The following is a 25,091-nucleotide window of genomic DNA, read 5'->3' as shown; positions in this document are numbered from 1 at the left end:
ATGGCTAATATACATGTGAAGGACATAACTAATTATTTCATATCCACATTCACTATTGCGAATTGCCTTTGCAATTCTTTTAATACAGAAGGAAACTTATAAACTAATGAGTGAAAAAATTAGTATATCTCAAAGATGGGCAATGAGACTATTTTCAAAAAGTGATGCTAGATTAACTTGACCAACTGAGTCATTCAGCATTTGCCTTTAAAATTTAGCAATGTATAGGAAAAGATGTGCATATCCAGGTTTCTAAATATGTCTAGGCATTTGTAGGGGATCTTCTTTAAAATAATTCAAGCCTCATGTTTCCAAGGATTTTGGGCTGATGTCCAAACTATAATCTCATTACATATTTTATGGACAATACAGAACAGAAGAAACCCATAAAACTCCAGGTTTTCCATCTTATTAATATGTATCTAAAAATTCATTTCATGAAGAATAAAAATCAATGGTTTGTTACAACTTAAATACACAGTCAAGATAGCAGAATGGGTGATTGCTTGTTACCTCCAGCTCCCAAATCTTTCTCTATCACTAAGTAATTCATAGACTTTCCTTATGAATAAAGGTCAGAGAAATAAAATGTTATGTAGATTTAATGAAAATCTCTACATTCATTTTATAGGTAACTTCCTTTAAGTGGATGCAGGGATTAAAATGAAAGTAAGCAGTACAATTAGCCTGAAAGTGAGATGACCTTTCATGATTCACTTGCCATTTATAAAATGTAGAGCAGAATTACTGAGCATTTGAAAACGGTCTCCTAAAAATTCCCCACAAGGGAAATTAGGACATTTTTACTACCCCATCAGCATTTATTGCTAAGAGAAACTTCTAATTAAAACTGATAACATTATATCATGCAGCTGCCACAATGTCATTCTGTAAGTTTGTATTACATCTCATGTACCATGGAAAATAATGTGGAAAGTCATGAGGGATAAAATAGAAGTTTTAAATTGACACATTAAATATATATCTGGCCAGCAAGTCTCACTTTGTTATTTCCATCTTAAGGCAACAGTTATTTCTTCAACCTATAGCAGATAAGATCTTGACCCACATTCCCAAAGATGCTCTCATATGCAGCCTTTGCTGTCTCTCTCCATATAAAACCAATAGACCAAGGCTGGTTTATTTTCTCCTAGAGATTCAAGTCTAATGAAGCCAGTGGCCACCAGATGGACGGTAGGTCCCACGTAATATTTTTGTGACTCACATAAACATGATTAACTAGTTAAGTGGAATATAACACACTTTTCAACTCCATCATTTATCACTGTCAAACTAAACTCTTCATTAAAAATGAGAGAATTATATTAATATAATTAATTACTATATTTCAAAATGTGGTTTCTAAATTATACCAAGGCTTAAGGACATAAAAATTATTAAGTGAAATTTTGGTACCTTATTCATTAAGTCAATATGTGCCATTTTTCTTCAATTCAAATATAACATTTTGTTCTAAATTGCTATTTGTGAATGTATTTGTACAGAGATTCAGGGAGGTACTTATAATGGAAAGAGATTGATCCTGGCTCAACGCTGTAGACTGGGGAAGGGAATGCAGGTGGGAGACACACAGAAGTAGGGAAGGTGGGCCTGTTCAGAAAACAGTGATTTGTGTGCGGAAGGCAGAGAAAGAAACGACAGGGCAGACGGGTTGGGTTAGACATATGTATGTGAGTATAAGACCTGGGAGCTCCAATTTAACTTGGGTGAAAGTGGGAAGAGACTAAAGTTTTGTGAACAGGAAATGACATGGTCAACACTGGAGAAATAAACATTAATTTGGTCATGCTGTGTGTTATGTCTGGGTGTGTGAGGAAAAGGGGTCGAATGTGGGGGGCATTTGAGAGACTATTACAAACACATTTAGGTAAGGTCTAATGAAAATCAAAAACCCCTGAAGTATAATTATACTTGCAGTAGAACCATTTGTCATTGTTGAATCACTGTCAGGGTCAAAAGGAAACAGTTTTTCTAACTCAGAATTTGTCCATCTAAGGAACAAAGGTACACAGCGTATTCGTCACGGTGCATCCAATATTTTTTTTTTTTACAAAGTCATCCCTAAAGAGACAGGGCTCCTAGATTCCCTCTGTCCTGTTATGTCTTTTTATCCAAAAACAAAAAAGGAAAGCTAGCAACAGTCATAAAAAAGAAAGAGAAAATAATGACTTACACAAGTATATAAAGACTGTGTTTGTGTAAGAGATGCCTAGTGGAAATGTGAGAGAAATCAGTAGACAGGCAAATAAAAAATAATTAAACCAGTCATTCTGGTGTTTCTCAGTAGGCTCAAAAGTATGTCAAAAAATGAACAAGTGGAGAAAGACTGGCATGTATTCAGTCACGAGATTAACATCTATGTTCTCCTCTTTTGTATCTACTCTGTATACCCTCCTAGAAACACAAAAGGCAACAGTTTCCAATGATAACAACACTAGGACTCTAGAGAAATTCCGGCACTCTGGGCTCCCCTGAAAGGTTATGCGTATGTTGGGGAGGCTGTCAAGGAACAGCTGAGCACACCACAAGCTATTAAGTAGACTACATATTAACTACATATTGATATGTAGCCAAAGAGTCCTTCAGACTTGAATATTTCAATGAAAGTTTGAACACCATTCTTTGAATTTGACTGGGTGAGAGAAATTAAAAATCTTAATCTTTAATTCTGTAAATAGTTACAGAATGTCTACCATGTGACACAGTCTCATGTGCTGAGGATTCAAAAGTAAGTGAAGAAAGCAACAATCATAGAATCTAACACACTTTTATACTGTGTTATTCTGCCCAATTTTCCAAGGCCCAGTCAATTGGAGGGATTGGGATATTGCAAAATTGCTACTCACGAGGAAAATTTATATCAACTGAGCATTTTATATCAGATTATACTATGATGTAATAAATTTACATTTAAGTTAATTTACAACCTAAAATGTGAGTAATGTAAACTAATTTAAATGAGGAAATCAGTTGAGGTAATTACTACAAACTAAGGGTACATTGTCAACATTTATTGTTACTAGCATAAGTATACAGAATATCAAATATATTTGTCATACACGTGATATCAATTCAGTCCTAAATTTTACATTCCTAACTTTTCCCCATATTTTTCATTTTGAAAAAAAAAAGAACCTATGATTTAAATACTTCAATGTTGGAAAAGGTAACATTTCTATTTTAATTATACTGAAAATAGCTTATGCAAATGCAGATTAATATTCATCCACTGGCAAATAGCTACTAAAGTTGGTGAAAGACACAGAAATGAATATTCTTTTATACAATGTACGTGTACATTTAGCTGATTACCTGTAATCTGTGCCATTGACAGGAGTCCACGTGTATGTCCTGTTTCCTTTGTCAATGTATCTCTAGAAAAAAGTTGGACACAGTTATTATCACCTTTTCTTCTACATAAATTTATATGAAGAGCAGAACATGAGGATCTATTTTTAAATTCAATGATCATTCTGTTATGGGTAAAGTTATGTGTAAAGCAAAAATTTAGGACAAAAATAAACATACAATAAATTTTGAGGACATACAAGTGTAAAATCTTTGTAATTTATGCCAAATTACTAACCCCAAAACTTGGAAAACATTTCCTGAAAAATAAAATTTAATAATGGAATAGGACTATGAAATGTTAGATAGTCTTAGATATTCCATGCTAGGGTATATATAAGAGAAATGGGTAATATCAGGAGATTAATGCAGTCAATGTCTGGATCCAAATGTATGATTAGCATATTACTGTTCTTATTGAGCCATTGTTACAGTTTTATCTGTCATAAGTGCCTAATCAGTCAATATAACAAAGGTTGAAAGAAACAACTAAATATACCAAGAAAAGGAAGTAGAAAGCTAAATAACTTCAGGGATATGGAAATCCTTCATATATAACTACTGAACAATAATAGTGCAGAAATTATTATTCTTTATTCCATTAGATATAATGATGACAAATTTATATCTTTACATTTTTGTTATCTCCAGCTTCATCATCCTCATCAGAACAGTAACATTCACTGAAATATTACTTGGAATTAGGCAACATACTAAGCACTTTGCTTAGTAACTGTCTCATTTACTCAGTCCTTGGGATAGATAACTATCATTTTCCTCAAATTATTGATGAAGAATTAAGTTTTAAAGAGGACTTTAATTGAAAGTACGACAGAAAGTATATGATGACAAATTCATTGTACAGTAACTACACAATGTTGCCTCTATACATCAGACATCCTTATGGCTTTCTTTATGTGAGTGGACAATGGGAGAAGGGAGGACAGGAGTACTCAGAAAACTTTTGCACTAGTAAAATTCTTTAAAAAAATAACATTTACATACTTGTTACTATTCAAAAACATGGCAATCTAGTATTCTGCAAGTTATAAAAATAATATCAAAATAAGATTAAGGAAACACACAAGATAATATTTTTTCACTGTTAATAACAAGAAAACCGTATAGGTGAACATTGGTGAAAAAAAGAATTTGCACTAAATTGAAGAATGAAAATATTAAAGTGTTTAATAGAAACAAAGTTGATTTATAAGTTGAAAAAAGAATATGCAAATCAGAGTTCTGGTTGGTGGAACAATATGGAGAAGTTGGCAGAACTGATGAATGGTGTACATCTTTCCTCTAAGGGGGTAAACAGCACAGCTAATGTGTGAGTAAATATGTAGACTTGAAATTTCAACAAAGACTAAAATTGACATATACCTCCCCTCATGTTCTTATAAGGAGGACTCCTAATGATATTAAAATGAGGAAAGCCACATGCCCACATGCAAATGAAATAACATATCTAGATTTTAGCCCCATTTTGGGGAAAGATCTGCTGAGGAGAAATGTTACATAAAAGCTTAAACTCAGCCCTGGCCAGATAGCTAAGTTGGTTGGAGCATCAACCCAATACACCAAGATACCAAGGTTGTGGGTTCAATTCCTGGTCAGGGCACACACAAGAAAGCACCAATAAATGCATGGATGGGTGAAATGACAAATCAATGTTGATCTCTCTCTCAATAAAAAAATAAATTTCCAAACTTAACAGCTTCAGAGTTCTATATTTTTTTCAAATACTCAAATATATGAATGTACATTTACTCCACATGTGATTGATAACAGATAGACACACTCCAAAACCCCTCATATACAAGTAAAAAGTTCTTCTATGTCAGTGGAATAATAATAAAACAATAAAATTTTATTACATATCTGTACCAGTGATTTATGGAGTTAGTTTTGCTACCTCCTGACTTAATTTCAAATTTAAATGCAAGGCAATTGTTATACAAAGCGTATAAATAGTATACTAAGATAAATCAACCAAGAAATAAGTAAACAAAATAAATTTAAAACCCCAAATAATTAATACATGGAATGCAACAATTAGAACATCTGCATTAAATTGTGCTTTATTTCTTATAGGCTCCATAAAAATGGAGACATAAAATATAATTTTTAAGAACATATTGTTAAAATAAGAATAAATCAAGAAACCCAAAGCAACATTATTTTATAAAACTTAGAGTTAAAAATCATATTGAAAATATCCCTGCAGCAAAGAAGAGTACCTTAAAAACTTTTTATTTATTAGAGACACCCCTGTTTTATAAACAAATGCAGCTTTAACAAAAAAGAAAAACTCCCAATATTAATTATTAAAAACATGTATATTTTTATTTAAGAATAAGCATGATTTAATTATTACCTCATCTTGAGATTTAACCAGAGTTCTGAATGTTTTTTCTCCACTTTCTCCATCTATCATTTTATTGCGGATCTAAGGAAAAAGGAACAATTACTTTATTGCAGGCACTCAATTGACCTACCAAAGTATTATTATTAAAGTATTATACCTTATTTCAGAATAAATTGAATGAAAATAGTAGGCAGCTATTCTTTGAGAATACTCTTTTAAAAGCTACCACATTATAGTCACTTTACATTAGTTAAAAAAATAAGAATATCCTTAATGAAATATTTTCAATGAGTCATCAATAAAAGAGTGGTCAATTACTTTATAAAATTGAGTAAGGGGAAACTGTGATTTAAGAGAGGTTAAATAAAAATTACATTTATATACACAGTGGCATGAGAGTTCAAAGACTAAGCTCCTTAACATTACATGATCCTACTCTATCATGTCAAAGCATTGTACAACAGGTATTCTTCAATCACCCAGGACATCCCAGCATTACACCTTGGCCATGGATAATTATAATAGTTAAATTCTATTGTACAATGAAGGAATCAGTGTATAAAATGTATAAAGCATGTACAAATTCAAACCCACAAATTATGAAAGAAAAAGGTGGCCATCGCACAGATAAGAGAAGGAGTTAATCCATCTGAAAGAATCTTAAAAATCTCTCCTTTGTAGTATAAAAGCCAGTTCAAATCCTCGCTCTGGTACTTACTAGCTGAGTAATATGAGACAAGCTATTTAACCTCTTGGTACCTCAAATATATCCTCAGGACAATAGATTAATAATGATAATAGCAATGATGATGATGATGATGCCTATTTCAAAGATTCTTGAGAATCAATGACTGACACATATTATGTAGTTAATAAATATTATTATTATTAATGATTATCCATATCCTGATGGGGGACCCTCTCAGAGGAAGAGACATACAATTTTGGCTTTAAAATAAAATGGAAATTTTCTGAGTAACAAGTACTAAGACAAACATGTCAGCTTCTCTGTGCATGTTGCTCATTGGGTTGCTGAATGGTTAGTTTCCCTCCAACTTTCACCTCTATAGCAACATCCTCCACATGTATATGTTTTTTAATTAAAATTTACAAGTTTCATTTGTATTGAAATACTCAAAAATTGTACATCTCTACCTGTACAACGAGATAAAAACAAAGGTCACACCAAAATTCAAATATTTAATTTTTTTTCATATGATCTTTTGGATGAGGGAGCCCAGGACCTAGAATTTTTTAAAGACAAAAAAAACATCCAAATTTGTATACCTAAGAGAGGACCCAGTGCAATGAAGCTGCTCAACAGATACTTGTGGAATGGGTGTTTCCAGCATTCACCTGAGGGTATTTGTTCAAGCCTACTGATTACACTCACCTCCACTTTGATATCATTCTCTAATTCTGCATCAAGGAAATCCAAAGTGACTGGTTCCTGAGATTTGGGGTTCTACATAAAAAATGATAATATTTAAACATATATAACATTGTAAATGATGCCATATATAGAATTCAATTAATATCTAAATATAAAATTAATCTGTACAAGTTACTTACCTAAGGCATACTAAATAGCTGGCAATATAATTACATAAAGATATATTCTTTCATATATATATTTTAAAATAATAATTAATATGCTAGGAATTTGAGCTTTAAGTGTAGCAAATTTTAATTACTAATCACCAACTAAAGACAGTCTCATTTTGAGTGCTGCATTACATTTAGAATCACAAGTTCTAGGGGAAAATGACTTTTGAAGATCCACTCACAGCTTTTTTCTTTAATTAGGATGGAAAGGGTCAAAATATAACCATGTAGAAAAAGATTTAGTAATAAAAAGGAATGATATAAATATGCTTTCTTATTTGTATTTATAAAGAAATAAAAATTAAATGAAAGACAATATTTTAAAAACTATGTTTGAATTTGCTAAGCCCAAGAAACTCATCTAAATGTATTCTTCCTTCTTAAAATGCATAAAGATACAAGTTTACTTCACATATTTGATTCTCAGGAACTTTATATATTTTTTTAACAAGTAGGATTAAGTACATTTTAAAAGATAAAATTTGTGGTTAAGTAATAAGGATTTTAATAAAGATTAGGTATTGTAACTTAAGTCTAACTAGAATAATAACCCCTGGGTTCACTAAATTCTGTTCCCTGTTTTAACATCTCCTACTTCTTGCAGGAGCCCAACAATAAATAAAATTCACTGTGGAATGAGGAAGGTTCTTTACTTATTTATAAATAAAACAAATTAAAAGTTAGCCTGGCAAATTTACCTCATATGATATTTTAAACATTTGTCAATTACAAAATGAAAACTTATTTAACTATCTGATAAACAAAACTATACTGATTATCAATAGCACTTGCTAAGTGCAACATGCCATAGTACAATTTCATAGTTCACTAGAACAATAAAATAGTATTGTGTCTATAACATTTTAGAAACTGGATATTTAATGTTTAATAAAACAAATATGACTTAACTATGATAATTAATTAGGTAGAAGTAATAAATACAAACTATGTTGTATTAGTGCAAGGTCACTGGAATTTTATTAATTTCAGCCTCACAGCCTCTTAAAAAATATATTGAGATTATCATTATTTAAACACTGTTTTAGGAGGACTGACTACCCAAGACAGTAACCATAATTAAAATGGATTGAAATTAACCATATGTTATTTATCACAAATGATGACAAATTATGTACATGTGGCATGTATTAATTTATAATTCTAACAAAAATGTCTTTCTTCAAAGAGTAACTCCGCTTAAACAAAAAAAAATGTATGATTCCCATGGGTTTTGATGAATGAAGATTTTTAAAGGCAAATTTATATAAACATTCACTGCTTATGAATTCAATATCTAGAATCAAAAAGATTCTAGAATACTGAAAATAAGTATTTTATCATTCAGTGCTGACCATTGTTGGGACAGCATCTTATTGATTTGAGATGTAGCATGTTTCATAAGAAGAAAATAAAAATCAACATTAGAAATAATTCTAATCCTTTCTTTAAAATAACCAAAGGATACTCTAAAGTTGACAATATTATTAGAATTACTTATTTAAAGTCCCATGAAATAAATTATCTTCACACAAACACCATCATACCAGCATTAAAATTTTAATAAACTCACTGCACAACAAAGTCAAAATAATCAAAACATAAATAGGAGTATTATCTTACATGCAATGGATAATGCATAGCATGACCAGACCCAAACAGCATGCATGGAGGAGGCATTATCAGGAAGAATTGGCAATATGAAGATGATGTCCCAATCCAACATATAAAGACACAGAGAAGAAAATGAAATCATAAAAGAAACATGTCAGTGTTCTTTTTAAATGGCAATCTGGCTGACCATTTTTAAAAAAGACCCATCATAGGCATAGTGATTGAAAAGCTCAAAAGCAGAATCTTTTAATAAGAAAGCACCAAGAGGGACTTGAGAAGTGGAATCAAGTTCCTCCACTTCCAATACTTTTGTCTGATATTTTAAATATTGAACATTTCTTATTTGTAAAATTTGATTATCAACTGACAGAATAACCACATAATTTGTGGAACTCAAATAAAAGGCAATGTTGTTAACAAATTTTAAATCGAAATAATTAGTATTATTAAAAATACTACATACGTAGTTCTAAAAATATTCCCAAATTTCAGAAGTCTTGTGTGGTTGCTAGTTTGCCATTTGGGGTTTCCTTAAAGGAAAACAAAAATAAAACAAACCAATTTTCAGTTTGCTCATCTTTCAATTATATCATAATATTTACATGCAATATATGAAAATACTACAAAAATAAAAATTCACTAAGATGTACATGACTGCTAAGGTAAAAACACAGAATGAAACATGCAAGAAGAGTAACATAAACAATTACATCAAGGAAAGACTTAAGGATAATTTTAACCTCCATAGGAATCATAAAGACATAGAGATTGATGTTAACAACATGAGATTCAAACTGTCATGGAATCTGAGAACTAGAATGAAGCTGGTAATCCAGTGGCTGTACTCTTTAGAACAGCCTGGACTAGTTTAAAAACTAACAGAAGGCTGGATTGTATCCCTGGCCAAATTAAATAAGAATTTTCAAGAAATAGTGCCTGAAAATTGATGTATAGATATATTTTATTTCCTAGGCGGATATACTTTGTGGGGAAGAAAACAAGTATTAGTTCAATCCTCCTGCTTTTCAAATGAAAAAACTGAAATACTATGGGGCTTAATTACTCAAGTTTACAGTTATGGCTGTAAGTAGAAGCAAACTAAACCTCAGCTCTACTAATTTCTGGCTCAAGGATTTCTTCTTAATATCACACTACCTTTCTATTACAGATGCTCCTCAATTTATGATGAGGTTATATCCCCCCAAATCCCATCATAAATTGAGAATATTGTAAGTGGAAAATGCATTTACTACCCCCTAACCTACTGAACACCATAGCTTCAGCTAACCTACTTTAACGTACTCAGAACACTTACCATTTCCAGCATCATGGGAGAGTATTGTACCACATATTGCTAGACCAGAAATAGATCAAATTATGATTCCTACTGAATGCATATTGCTTTTGCACCATTGCTAGTTGAAAAATTGTAAGTCAAACCATCATAAGTAGGGGACCATCTCTATTATGCCACAAACTTTCTTTTGTAAGAAATATAAGCTATCATATGAAATCTTAAATCACATTGAACTATTTTCAAAATTCTAAATTCTTTTACTAAACTGTACTAAACCACAGGAAGTATCCTTTTACATTAATTATTTCAGGGTGCTTAAAGAAATATGCATACATTTAATAAAGTTTAAATTTTCTTGCCAAAGAAAAAAATGTAATGAGTTTGCCAAGCAACAACAATTCATGTCTATTTTTAATTTTGGACTTCTTTAATTAGCTAAAGGGAAATTTCTCTAATTTCTAATCTAAAAATATTCATTTAGAAATTCAAAATATTTTGGCTTAAATTTTATGGCTCATAGAAACTCTCACATCAAAATTGTATTTTAATTCCACTTAGAAGTTAATTTTACAAACAAATTATTAGGATTACACGGATGTGACACTAATTTCACAATATTTAATCAATTTATTTTTAGAAGCCATCTGATTATGATTATGCTGATTGTTAACATTATTATTACATAATTTGCTAGCAATTTTTAGTTAGCCAATGCATACGTTCTGCCATCATTAATAATGTTTTTGCTCCAACTTATTGAGAAATGATGCTCGTCTTCAGCTCATGCTCTGGAAGCTTGACGTCAGGAAAGGCGGCATGAATCATATAATTTGGAACAAGAAGCTTAATTCCAACTCTGATTTAGTAAATTTGAAGGCACTGCTAACTACATTCAGTTACCTGAACGTTGGGTCTCCTTTTTCTTAAATTAATTGTTGGTATACCTACACCAATAGGCTAAAGCAACAGAAAGATGGTAATTCATCATACTACATTTCAACATAGGTAAGGGTTCTAGGCTATAATTAATTTTGATCAGATATTTCCTTTACCAGAAACAGGTATCACAGAGTTAATAAAGAGTCAATAAATAAAATATAAGTTTTAAAATATTTTCAGTAAATAAAAAATGTTAAGCTAGTAAGAATACTCTGAAGTTGTTTTTAGGGAAATGACTATTCATACTCTCCTTTTTTACTAGGAAAAGAGTGAGGAAGTAGAAAGTGAGAAATATGGTTTGTCTCAGACAATTTTTATGCTGATTAAAAAAGAAAAAAAGGAATTTATAGAATTTACATAAATCAAATGTGTTAAAAATAAGTATTATAGGACTATTTAAAAAGTCAATTTTAAACCCTTACAAATTGAGCCTAAGTGACACCAAATGCTGTATCTGTGGAACTAATGGAGAATTCATGTGTAACACTATAGATTTGTTTTATTTTTAGATTTAACCTGTATTGTACTTTTTTCCCTTTTGTCAATTTAGTTCCCATACATTCCCCCAAAAGGAAAAATGACTCATGGACATGGACAATGAAGGGGATGTAGATTTATTTTAAGTATTGACCTATAAAACATAATTCCTTTTATGATAATTATTCCTTTTATGATAAATATTTCTTAAGACTGATCAAAATGAGATATCTAATATATATACCTAATCTGATTATGCAAATGAAACAAAAATGGAAAAATAATGAGTTTTGAAATAAATCATAATGATTATTTTCCTTTTTTTCTATTGGTAATTGCTGATTAAAGGATTAGAATGAATTTTGTTAGTATACCTACTTTTACTATATTGGTCCTTTGTCAATTTCTCAAACAGCTCTCTTGCACACTATATCATCCTTTTATGATGTTGTTTTATCTATCCGCATTGCATACACCATTACCCACAAAATAGAAATTGTGCTGGTCATCAATAGCAGTTTTGTTTGTAACAATAAAAAACTGGGATGGAGACAAATGCACATGAACAGATTTGATAAACCAACTGCATTGCCTTAGTACTGTGGGCCTGTATATAGCAGCAGTTTTCAGTTTTACCAGACCCAATTATATCCTTTTTATAACCAATGTTTTTGCATACCTAATCTACTATCTATCAAAATAATTTTCATCTATATACACCATTTACAAAAACAGTATTATATCCTATATAAAAATGATGGAAAATAAAAGGAAGGTAATTTTGAAGAAAACACTATCTTTCTGAATACATAAATGCTTGGTGTGGTGATATTAATAGATACAACTAAGTAGTTAGTTGCTTATACCTGCACATAATGAGTAAGTTGGCATCTAAAAGAGATAAGAAGAGTCATACTATATTGTTGACATTTTCCTTTGTAGGACAGTTTGAAATAAGGGCTCCATAGGTATTGATGTACATACATAGAATTGCCATGAATGCAATAGCTACAAGAACAGATTGATGAAAGTGTTGTCTACGGTATCTTGAATGTCTTCAGTGGAGTTGCCAGTTTTTTTTTTAAGCGTTACTAAATTTGTGAGTTGGTTTATAACTCTTCATAAAGGTTGAATAAAATCAAGCATACTTTTCTCTTAAAAAATAGAAATCATAATATTTAACTTGATGAGAATTCACAAGTATGAATTTCAGAAAAAATATACTTTTCAACAATATTTATTTGAAATGGTTTCTAAAATATTTTTCTAAGTGTTCTGTTGCATACTTTTAATAATTTTATATAAAATATAAAAATTTAATATAATCCTGAGAAAAGTACCTGGCATACCTGGTTATAATAAGGATTTTTATGGAATTTATATGTTCTTTGTAATTGTGTGAATTTTTATAAATTAATTTCTAATATGAGCCACATATATATTAATATTTTCAAATAGTAACAAAATATTTTCTACATAAATATTGGTTATTAGCAGAAGAATACAGAAAAGGGGAAAATCTTTTTCAAATTATTAGGTCTAATTGATGGATTTATATATATTTTTTATATGTGCATTATTCACATTACATTTTACTAGTTTGTCTATGACATATTTTAGTTTCCTTTGGAGAATGGATTAAGACCTGCAATCATGAAAATAGGGATCCTTCACACCCTTCAGCACATCACATTGCTATTACTTTTAGTCAGCTTAGTTATGATAACATAATTTAAAATAGACTGGATAAACAAAAACCAAAAGTAACATCACCATTTTTTAATTCTTAAAATGAAAAAGTGTCCAACTATGCAAAATCATAGACTGCTTAGCCACTCATAACCAACTCTATGGAGATGAATTTAATGTGACATGTTTAGAAAGAACTCTGATAGACTAATAATCATGTGAAAAATGCCTATAATGCATGCATAATAAAATACCTTTAAAATGATGTAGGGTGACCAGCAGCTATATTTAATTGCAAATATTTAGATCATGACAAACTGTATGGTAGTAAGTTCCAAAGTGAGAAAAACTAGAATAGATATTCATTAAAATCATTTATTATGTTTTTGCTTTAATATCAATGGTTCTTATATTGACTTGACAATATTTAAATGACTCAACTTTGTGTGTAGTGTGTGTGTGTGCTCATATATTTGTATATGTCCTAAAATATCACTAACATTAAATATCCATGACCAGGAAATCAAAGGTATTATGCAAAAGTCTACATACATTTCACTATAATATGGTTTAAATCATCTTCAGGATTATCGTCAAAGTTTACAATTTGAAAATATTTTTAAAGTACAATTATGAGATTTTACCAATTTTAACTAGTAAATAAATTTACCCTACCTGTGAACATTAATAAAAAGTAAAAAATGTTAGTTGAGATATTTAAGAAAATACTTTATATTTTAAAAATATAGACACAAAGATAAAATGGTCAATCTACAGTTTTATAACTTTCTGATAACTCACTGATTAATAAATACTTCCCATTTCTGAAGCCCATCCCATTGGGTTTTACTTATTGAATTGCATACATATGTTTACAAGTCTGATCAAAAGTAGGGGAAAAAACACTCTGGAAGATGAAAGGGAGAGATAATGCAAGAAGAAAAGGGCAACAGAAATCATGGCTATGCATTGTGGAACATCGCTTACATTTCTTGGTTCACACCAGGGTGAGGTGATAGCCTTCACTACCTTACAGCCTTAAACAAAGTTTCAAGAGGGGTGTGAGGAACTCAGGCACCAGTGGTGATATTCTTATTTTTAAGATAAGAATATTGGTTTGCTAAATTTTGGATAGTTAAATTGGTAAGAGAAAATGAAAAACTGCTTTCACACATTCATATTTTATAAACTGTGGTCTTTTCATCTACTAACATTACAGATATAATAATGTTCTCTTCTATTTAGTGGAATACAGTGAACTTTCAAATTACAAGCCTATTAATAACATTAATAATTAATTTTATAGGACACTAATCACTGTAAACAAATTATATACATACCTTTGGCTGAAGATTTGGATGTAATAAAACATAACCATTAGGATCAATTGCAAAGTAATAGCCATTGGGGCACAGCTAGAAACAAACACACAACATCAATAGCAACAAAAACATTTAGATAGAGATTCTCATTTAAAAAAATCTTAAATATACATTTTAAAGCATGAAAAAGGATAACACAGTATCTTTGTTTTTTATCTTAAGGATCCTTTTTAACATTTAGTTTCTTTGTTAATATAATTGTACAAATTTTGAGAGTTAATTAATGCTTTATGGAAAAATTAAATTAGTGCAGAATAGGTATTAAAACAGAATAGGTATTAAAAGGGTAAATTGTATCTTACTGTGAAACGTGGTGTTAGTCTTTTAATGTCTTCCAAAGACACATCAACTCCCATCACACCAAGAATCAGCTGGTTCTGTAAGAGAGCAAAACCGGTAGTGTGTTTTATAACCAAAATTTACATATTTCTACACAATCATTACATTATCTATCCCTTTGCTAGACATTAGTTGTATACCATACTTACTCAAATTTTATATACATATATGTAACATACATAATATACTTACATATATAATGCCATGTATATATAATGCTATATATGTATCAATTTACAAGATTAACAATGATTCTCAGCTTTGACTGTTTCCCCACAATTTTATCACTTTTTATTATTTAGTTTAAAAATAAAATTTTGATCATTGAGCTTAAAAATTAAAATATATATTAAAAATTTTATTTGATACTTCTTGTGCACATCACTCCTAATACTTAACTTTATTGCTACAGTACATTCAGCAGCGGTAGCTCTGTGAGTGTGTCAATGTGTGTGGCTGTAGACTGACTTTGTGGTGGACTCCATCATTCAGAAACACAAATATGTCTAGCTTAAAGATGTTGGGCAATATGGAATGAGAAAACAATAGATTTTTGCTGTTGACAGTGTCTGTGTGTTGATAACTAGCCTGAAAAGCCTATGAATTTATTGGTAATAAAGAGCAGAAATCCTCAAAACACTGTTTCTGCTTGCTGCTAATTTCCTTTAAATACCAAAGAATGGGCAACATAGATTTAGTTGCAAGTCAAAGAGGCTGGTTAGCAAACTGCTATCACAGTATTCTACAGGACATAGAAATGGAAACAGTGTTAAGATATGAAATCAGGATTTAAAAATATTTTATTTATTTATTTTTAGAGAGAGGGGAAGGGAGGGAGAAAGAGAGGTAGAGAAACATCAACGTGTGGTTGTCTCTCACGTACCCCCTACTAGGGACCTGTCCCGCAACCCAGGAATGTGCCCTGACTGGGAATCAAACTGGAGACCTGCAAACTGGTTTGCAGGTCAGCACTCTGTCCACTGAGCCACAGCAGCCAGGGAAGGAATTTTTGTTTGAAATAGAATTATATAAATTGTAAAATAAATGGAAATGTCACAAAGAAAATTATGAAATCCAGTCTATAGTTATTATAAGGACTCTTGAAACTTTGTGTAGGTGCCTAAAGAATGAGAAAGTTATGCCAACAACTATGCTGTTTCTTTTGAACCAATCCTAGTTTGCGCAAAGTCCCAAATTAAAGCAATTCTTATACAGTCATATGAGGAGACAGAGAATTACTCCTTGGTGGATTATATTATGACTCACAGATACTTAACAATGATAATGGGCCTCCAAAGAGGAATAACCAATGTTTTCTATGGCTGCATTATTAAAATAAGGAGCTCAAGTGAAATATATAATAATGAAACAAATAATGTTTATATGTAATAGGTTTCATTATATCATAAACTGGAAATAAATGTCCCTCAAATGAAGAATGTCAACCAGACTGCAAATGAAATTCAGTATTCCCTGGCATTCTTCAATTCTTTTTGATGCAAACTAAGAAATAAGAATGCAACCCTACTTTTAAGCCAAAAGTATTTAAAAAGTAAGAAATGTAAATTAACAAGTAAAAGATACATATTTTTCAGAACTTTCGGAATTTTAGGTGGGTAGCATTTTATTGCATTGGCAATATACTAGTGTTATAGAAATAAATATTTTTTTCATGAAACTCAAATATTTTTCCTGAACCTTAAAGATAGAAAAAATAAAAAGAACTCTTTATTTGAATCAGATTCTTAAGTTACAGATGATTAAAACAATTGTTTGAATGGGAGTTGGAGGAGGAATGACTCATTAAATACATCTATGTACACGTGGTGCACACATCACCATGATTTTGTTTGGACGTTCTTTCTAAAATACATGAATATCATAGATGCATTTAAAAATGTGCACACAATGGTATTGCCCTTTTATCACATAATAACTCCCAGTCTCTGAACTTGTGTTCTCATCAGGTCACAGTTAAATAGAGTTAAGTTGAATCTTGTTTCTGGGGAAGCAGAGAACTTGACCAGTATTTCCTTTTCCCCAGGTAGTTATCACATAAGCAGCTGTTGCCTTTTACTTACGACCCACAGACAGTTATACTGTATGAACTTCCTTATAGAAATATCCACACTGAGATTCAAAGTCATAGTTTATCACTTATTATTATTAATGTTATCAATTAGCTTTTAACCTTTAAGTTTGTCTTATTTTCAACTTGGCCAGTTATATTGAAGACCGGAAGAGTTCCAGTAATGACAAGTCCCAGTTCCTAAAATAGATTCAGAGGAAAAAAAGCAAATTAAAATGACAATTTAAAGTCTTATACTGCATTAGTCTTTGATATGTGACACTGCATTTTGTACTACACAAAGAGAGGCAAAAATTAGTAGTAGAAATAACAAAGATCTATTCAGCAGCTATGAATTATCTAAAATATTACTTTACAAGGGCACTGCAAATAATTTAAGATTTTAAAAAATCAGCTGAAACTAAACATTTCAGTTAGCCTGCCCCTCCACTCTCTTTTCTTCACGGTGATAGCTCACCTAACATCAGAGGTTTCCATGAGCAGAGTGATCCTAAAATATTATGTACTTCAAATTATTTATTTACCTTCCTTTGTTGAAGCTTCATTCATATTTTCTGTTTCATGCCCAAGCCCAAGGCTTCATGCTAAATCACAAGTGTGTAGCAGAATAACATTATGAATGGAAGAAATATGTATTGCCACTGCATTTCTGGGGTCTTTTTGGTAAACCCTGTGGGGTCTGCCTGATGAAGTGGGGAGTGCTGGGTAGAGGGGGCAAAGGAGGACAAACTGGGAAAACTGTAATAGCAAAATCAATAAAATAGAATTAAAAAAGTAAAGAAGCAATGTTGTTTCTAAATACCCTTCAAAATAAAGAGTAACTTTTGACAAAGCAAAATGATGCAGACAAAACAAAAACTTCAAGCATCAATTATGAAAGACTAGTCATAAATCAGTTTATGATAACAATAACTAATCAGTATGTAGATAATGTCATATATTAAATTAACCCATGGATTAGTCCAAATGAACTGATTTTCAAGTCAGAGGTTGCCTTTTCTTTGTTACTGTCATCTGCAGCAAATATATATGGTTGGCCAAAAAGTCTGTTTTTTTCCATAGGTTGGCTCCAGTACCACTTAGTTGTTTTTAACTTCATTTGAAACAATATCATTAGGTTGTATTGTGACAGCTGTCATATCAGCATGCATTTAAAAATATCAAAATTGGTGAATTTTTGTGTAGTCATTTTAATATTGAAAATGGAAGAAAATAAACATTTGGGCATACTATGTTTTATTATTTCAAGAAAGGTAAAAGTGCAACTGAAATGCAAAAAGAGATATGTGCAGTGTATAGAGAAGGTGCTGTAACTGATCAAATGTGTCAAAAGTGGTTTGTGAAGCTTCGTGCTGGAGATTTCTCACTGGTTGATGCTCCCCAGTCAGGTAGACCAGTTGCAGCTGTAGTGGTCAAATCAAGACATTAATTGAAAACAATCAATGTAATACCACATGAGAGAGGGCCTACATACTCCAAATATCTAAATCAATAAAGTTATTGGTGAAAATGAAAAATGTATCTTTTATTTTAGAGAAAAAACTAAAACGACTTTTTGACCAACCCAATATATATATCACCACTATTTCATGTCAAACACCATTTTGAACAAAGTCACTATGTAAATAATTTTTAAATTGTTGATGATGTTAGTGGAAAATATTAGTGAATGTTCATGTGAATAGTCACGCTACATACAAATCTCATGACCCCTTGTTCTCATTCCAGTAACAGCATGGGCTCACGGAGAAAATGCTTTAGGTTGTGGTTTAAGATTGTGCATGTGGGAAGGGCCAAAACAATGGAAACTGAATCAGGTGAGGAAGGATAATCATAGAGAGGCTTTTAGCAGAACAAGACAGCAAATTTGGGGGGATGAATAAAATTAAGAAAACTGCATGTACTTGGGTGCACAATGATACACACATTAGCTCTCTAGACCTAAACAAGAATATTTCACAATGAAAACATCCTTAATTAAATATGCAAATTAACATTCACAATGAAAATATTTCACCTCAATAAAATCAAGGTTACAGATCATTCATAAAACTAGTACCCAAAAGATAATTCATTAGAGATTCCTTTTGGCAAACTTTCTATTTGAGTTATAATATATATAAATAGTTTTATACATACTAGTGTAGTATAATATATATAGATATAGATATAATATTTTTCTTTGGATTACTTTGCACTTATATAGAATACCCTAGCCAGCTTTTAAATATTATAATGTGTTCTAAAATGAGACACTAGACTAATATATTAGATAAATTCATGGATACACTAGTGTCCAACTTTCATTTTCTTCCTTATTTATAAAGCAGACAAAAAAACTAAACTCTATTCCTTGGCACTGTACAAGTGTCTAGAGAATAAAAAAGAAAAATTAAACAAGACTTCTACTCTTCTGGAATATATCTGATATTTATTTTCTAGAGTCCAGCTTTTTTTCCCCTCTTTTTATTCAAAAACTTACTTTATCTCCTGATATTGTCCCAGTCTTATTTCTGTACTTATCTCCCATTATCTCCAAAAATAGCTGAGATATCATTCCTTCGATGCACCCAGCACTTCCATAACTTTCACACCATACTCCATGTGTGGTTCACTGCTCACCTCCTATTATAGAAACCTTACCTGAGGTCATAAATCAGCTAATATGTCACCATTTTTTAAATCTTACCCTACTCATTTCCAAATACATGGCTTCTTTTTTTTGAATTTCCTGAGTTCTTTTCACTTGCTCATTATTTTTATTACATTTTTATTGGAATATTTTTAGTTTTTTCCTTCCTAATATAACTGTTATTTTGACCAACATACAATTAGAATCTGCTATGTGCAGAGATTGCGAACAAATACTTAGAAATACAAGATGGGTCACTTTTCATTTTCAAGTCAGTAAAAAGAATACTCTGTGCATTTTTTTTCACATTCATTTTCAGCTTATAGAACAACATGTTTAGAAATAAAATGTCTTCTTGCTGACATTTGTACTATCAGTAAGAACCTTACCAACAATGCACACATGTTGGTTAATGAACTTCTGGTTACAGGAAATACAGCAGGGCATAATGATTGGCTCCTCCTATCATTCTCTGTACTACGATGGTTTGGGAAAGGAAAAAATTTGACCATAGCTTTAGATGACCATGTGACCTTAAATAAATATGTGATGTCAAGAGGAAACACTGGAAAGTAATTTTAACTAGGGCCTGAGGTAAGCAAGCTTCGCTTTATCTGTCTTAGCACACAAGGCTGCTGCTAATAGTGCCAATTTTTCTTCTAACTTCCTGTATATGTTTATTTTACAAGAACCAAGTGATAAGTAATTTTAAGTGGGTTGCATTTTGCCCTTTGGGTTCATCACTGCATTCAGAAAAGTAGAATCAGCATATAACTGAATTTCAAGTAGGAAAATGGGTTATTGAATCAGCATGTACTTTTGAGAGCTTAGTATTTTGATTCCTCTAATATATTACATTAGCAAAATCATTAATAAATCTTATTAACATTTAGCATGTGAATAAACCTTAAGTCTGGTAATTACTCTCTATAACTTTCACATAAGTAAAGTAAAATTCACATTAAAAGAAGACTTCTCAGCTTTAGCCCTATTAACATTTTGAACTGGATGATTCTTCACTGTGTATGAGTGATGGGGGTGGGAAGCTCTTTTGTGCATCCTAGGACGTTTAGCAGCATCCCCGGCCTTGATCTATTGGGTGCTAGCAGCAGCCCCTCCCCACTTCAGTCACTGTGCTAGAAATATCTTTAGATATTTCCAAGTGATCTGTGAAGGGCAAAATCACCCCCATTTGAGAACCAGTCCTGCAAAATAAAATGGAGTACCTGTTTGAAATTTTAATTGTGTGATAGACAACTTAGCATATTTTGTTATTTCACACCAGATTTGATCACTTCAATGGTCTATTTCATAAATACCTGGGATTGACCTAAGCAAGGGGTTTTATATGAAGAGGTGATTAGGCTTGTTATGAAGTCAGGATAAGGTAAATATTTTTAAAAAGCTTTTTATTTCTTTATTTTTATTTATTTAAGATTTTATTTTCAGAGACAGAGGAATTGGGGGAGAGAGAGGGGGTGTGGCTGCCTCTTGTGCGCCCCCTACTGGGGACCTGGCCCACCACCCAGGCAATGTGCCTCCTCCAGGGAACAAAGCAGTGAACCTTTGCTTTGCAGGATGACACCCAACCAACTGAGCTACACTGGTCAGGACAAGATAAGCTAGAATTTTTAACTAAGTATATGTACTTAGTTAAAAGTACATGTACTTGAATCTGGCTTGATTAGCGGAGGATACACATGCTTCTGCTAGATGAAGTCTACTTTAAACATACTTCAAAATTCTCGTTGAAAACCTGTAGTAATAGGTACTAATTCACATGACCTTCAGAATTTTTAAAAAGATTTTATTTACTTATTTTTAGAGAGAGGGGTAAGGAAGGAAGGAAAAAGAGAGGGAGAGAAACATCAGTGAGTGTGGTTGCCTCTCACATGCCCACTACTGTGGGCCAGGCCCACAACCCAGGCTTATGTCCTGACTTGGAATCGAACCAGCAATGCTTTGGTTTGCGGGCCCTCACTTGACCCACTGAGCTACACCAGCCAGGGCAGAATTTTTTTACGTAGACATTAAAAAATTATTGATGTCCCCATAAATTCAAGATTCTAGGTTAGAAATTTTACATTCTCAATGGATCAACTAGAAAAGAATGTAACACTTTATAGTTCTCTACTATGCAAAAGTAGAGCTTTATATGTAAATTCTAGTAAAAAATGTTTGATAGAAGTTTTTTTAGAAAGATTTAATGAAGAAAAGAGAAATGTCACCTACAAAGAAGTCAGCAGTGTGCTCTTACAACGGCAGTGTTTAGTTGAACAACCACCTCTTACCAGGGCATCCAGGTACACGTTGGTCCACTGGACTTGCTTGGCTTTGTCTCCCGCTAAAACCATCGGTCTTCCCAGAACATCCAAATATTCCTATGTATTAAAAAAAGTTAAATGATTGAAAACTAGTAAAGCTGTGTCAAAGAAATCATTTTCACAGAAGAAAAATTTTCTAGAATTAAAAATAAATATGGAATTAAAATTATTAAGACAGAAAGTATGTAACCATTTAATTCTTACTTTGGGTACTCCTTTAACGGTAGATCTACATGCTTTGAATCAACATTATTTGAATTATATTATTTTTACAATATATCTACCCCAATTTTTCCTAGTAACAATCAAAACATTCTCTTTCTGTGATAAAGCCAATGATAAGTAAAATACATTCCTCATGAATTGTTTTATGTTAATCTAAACTATTTTAAGGCTCTATGATTTACTGGATGGAATTGTACAAATCTGAAATAATAAAGCAGCCATGTATTTGCTTTCATATCACAGATTTGTTTGGCTGAAATTCAAAACTACATTTAAACATATCACAAAATAAATGTGATGCTGTGCCAAATCTAGACATCAGACTCAAATGCAGCTGCTGCTGTTTCATCTCAACATTCGATGTATTCAGTATTTGTTTCCACAAATTCCATGTTATTTATGCTAAATTTTGACTAAGTCTATTTTAAAGACCCTCAGTTATGTTCAAGATTGAGTAATAATTTAAACAGTAATTTAAGAACTCTTAAAAATAACATATATTAATTACCTTAATTGTTTCAATGTACAAAGTTATTTAGCAGGCATGTTTTCAAATAAATGGCTATAGAAAAAACATCTCTTTGTTATAAGTTTATTTTAAACAAGTAAGTATATTTACAGGGGTAAATATTTACAGGGGTTTGAGGATATATCTAAATTCTGATTAGGACTTTATTTGTTTAATTTTCTATGTGGTACCTACAACCTGAAAAACTGATTTAAATTATTTGCAATAAAATAAAGTTCAAATTTGTGAAATAAGATTATTAGTAATTTTGATTTTATTTATTTTGTATGATGTTTTCACATCTGAGAAGAACAATATATTTATTTATAAGGATGTCTGAAAACACTTGGAACTTTCTTGAAATAAGAACCAATACATTGTGCCCTGGCTGGCATAGCTCAGTGGATTGAGCGCGGGTTGTGAACCAAAGTGTCACAGGTTCAATTCCCAGTCAGAGTACATGCCTGGGTTGCAGGCCATGACCCCCAGCAACTGCACATTGATGTTTCTCTCTCTCTCTCTCTTTCTCCCTCCCTTCCCTTTCTAAAAATAAATAAATAAAAAAATAAAATCTTAAAAAAAAGAACCAATACATTGCCATATTATCATTTTGTTACAAATGTAATATTATACATAAATGTAACAAAATGTTTTCATTTTCACCTATTTTCTGCATGTTGCACACATATAGAGCAGAAAATATCTTATAACTAAAAAAATACAATCAAGTTTTTAAAAGCCATACCTGAGTATTGATTCTTATTGCTCCAATGGAAGGAATTTCATAATAATAACCTGAAACATATATATACATATTTATGAAAATTTGTGAGGTCACACAATTATTTATCACTTTGTAAAAAAGCATTTTTCAAATTAATTGTGCAAACACCAAAATATTAATGCCACTGATAAATTTTAAAAGTGTTTGATTAAAACATTTAAGAATTATATTCATAACATTATATTTATAACAAATGTGCAGTTTATTAGAAATTTTGCTACATTATCTTACATTGTATAAAATAAATATTATTTTTCTAAAAAGTAGTAGAAAATGTGGCATCATTAAAATTTTTTTCATCAATTATTAAAGATACATGAGCATGAGTATCTGATAATTATGTTTATATAAAATATTTGCTAATATAACTTTCAGAATAAATTTAGGTTATTTTTGTTGCTATGTGATTACTGTTTATTTTTCAAAAGGCAACTTGTATTTTTCTGAGTACAAAGAAATATAGACTTACTAACAAAATATTAATATCTAGGGATGTATAAAAATACATTTTTTAAAACCAATAATTTAACCAGATAAAAAATGTACATGTCACACTTTCTTATGTCTAAGTTTTATGTAATTCAGATGTTCTTTCATTCTTAGTTTTTTAGGTAAGGTTATATTTGATAAGACTCCTTAAGCATCATTCAATAACTTATCCTTTTATGAATTTACAATAATATGACCCATGTCTGAATTTTTATGTAATGGGACAAAGTCTGTTGTGCTGTGTGTTTTGCCTATAGAAAATATGCTCAGCAGCTTATTCTTATAAAAATTAGCTACAACTTGAGATTATTTTAAATAGTATGTAGAAACTACAACTACCAAGTTACTTTATTTCTAATAAAATGTGGTCAAGAAAAAAGATGTCACCTTTGTTTTCACATGCCATCCACTGGATGGGTCCTCTGTCATAATTATGTTGACCAACTGAAAACGTGAATACTCGTACCTGGGGAATTGAAAGGCAGGTATCTGTTAGTCTGAATACTATTTAACTGAACTGCACAACAAAAGAACTAAAGTAAAGAATAAATAAAAGCATGTTTTTCAGTTGATTAATGTGACAAGCAAAACTGAGATCAGTAAAGTATTCTGGAAAACACCAGAGGGAGAAATATCACCATAGACTTCAGTTGCTCTGTTTAAAGTAGTACGTAGGTGCTCTGCACAACATCCTGATCCTATGGCAGGAACATGACGAAGGGATCATTAGGAGAAACAGTATCTTTCAGGTCCAATCTAAGTTCACTTGTTTTATCTGGTTAAAACATATTATCCATATATCTAATATTGCACAAGAGAAAATTCTCCTATTTCAAGGTACGTGGTTACAAAAATGTGTTCATAAAGGAGGTCATTATACTTTTAGTTGCCTTAAGCTCCTAGGATATTTAAAGAAAATCAAAATAGTTTCTAACATGCTATAAAATATGCAAATATTTAAAAA

General features: G+C 31.2%; 1 protein-coding gene across 8 annotated transcripts in view; it reads right to left on the bottom strand.

Annotated features, from left to right (window-relative positions):
- Positions 1–25,091, bottom strand: part of CACNA2D1 (calcium voltage-gated channel auxiliary subunit alpha2delta 1) — a 460,101-nt gene that overhangs the window by 48,170 nt on the left and 386,840 nt on the right. For 3 of the 8 annotated variants that reach the window (XM_045827337.1, XM_045827338.1, XM_045827343.1), the window contains exons 13-22: positions 24,515–24,593; positions 23,600–23,649; positions 22,089–22,178; positions 17,268–17,345; positions 15,040–15,114; positions 14,696–14,770; positions 11,151–11,207; positions 7,131–7,202; positions 5,747–5,818; positions 3,334–3,395 (exon numbers count right to left, since the gene is read on the bottom strand). In XM_045827337.1, coding sequence (XP_045683293.1) covers positions 3,334–3,395; positions 5,747–5,818; positions 7,131–7,202; positions 11,151–11,207; positions 14,696–14,770; positions 15,040–15,114; positions 17,268–17,345; positions 22,089–22,178; positions 23,600–23,649; positions 24,515–24,593 — 710 coding nt within the window. Of the gene's footprint in view, positions 1–3,333; positions 3,396–5,746; positions 5,819–7,130; positions 7,203–9,424; positions 9,484–11,150; positions 11,208–14,695; positions 14,771–15,039; positions 15,115–17,267; positions 17,346–22,088; positions 22,179–23,599; positions 23,650–24,514; positions 24,594–25,091 lie in introns of those variants that run through there. The other 5 variants (XM_045827339.1, XM_045827341.1, XM_045827340.1 and 2 more) reach the window with 3 other exon arrangements.

Source organism: Phyllostomus hastatus, unplaced genomic scaffold (assembly GCF_019186645.2).
Source record: "Phyllostomus hastatus isolate PE091 unplaced genomic scaffold, TTU_PhHast_1.1 phas_scaffold_78, whole genome shotgun sequence".
Taxonomy (NCBI): domain Eukaryota; kingdom Metazoa; phylum Chordata; class Mammalia; order Chiroptera; family Phyllostomidae; genus Phyllostomus; species Phyllostomus hastatus.
This window is presented reverse-complemented; position numbering and strand designations above follow the sequence as displayed.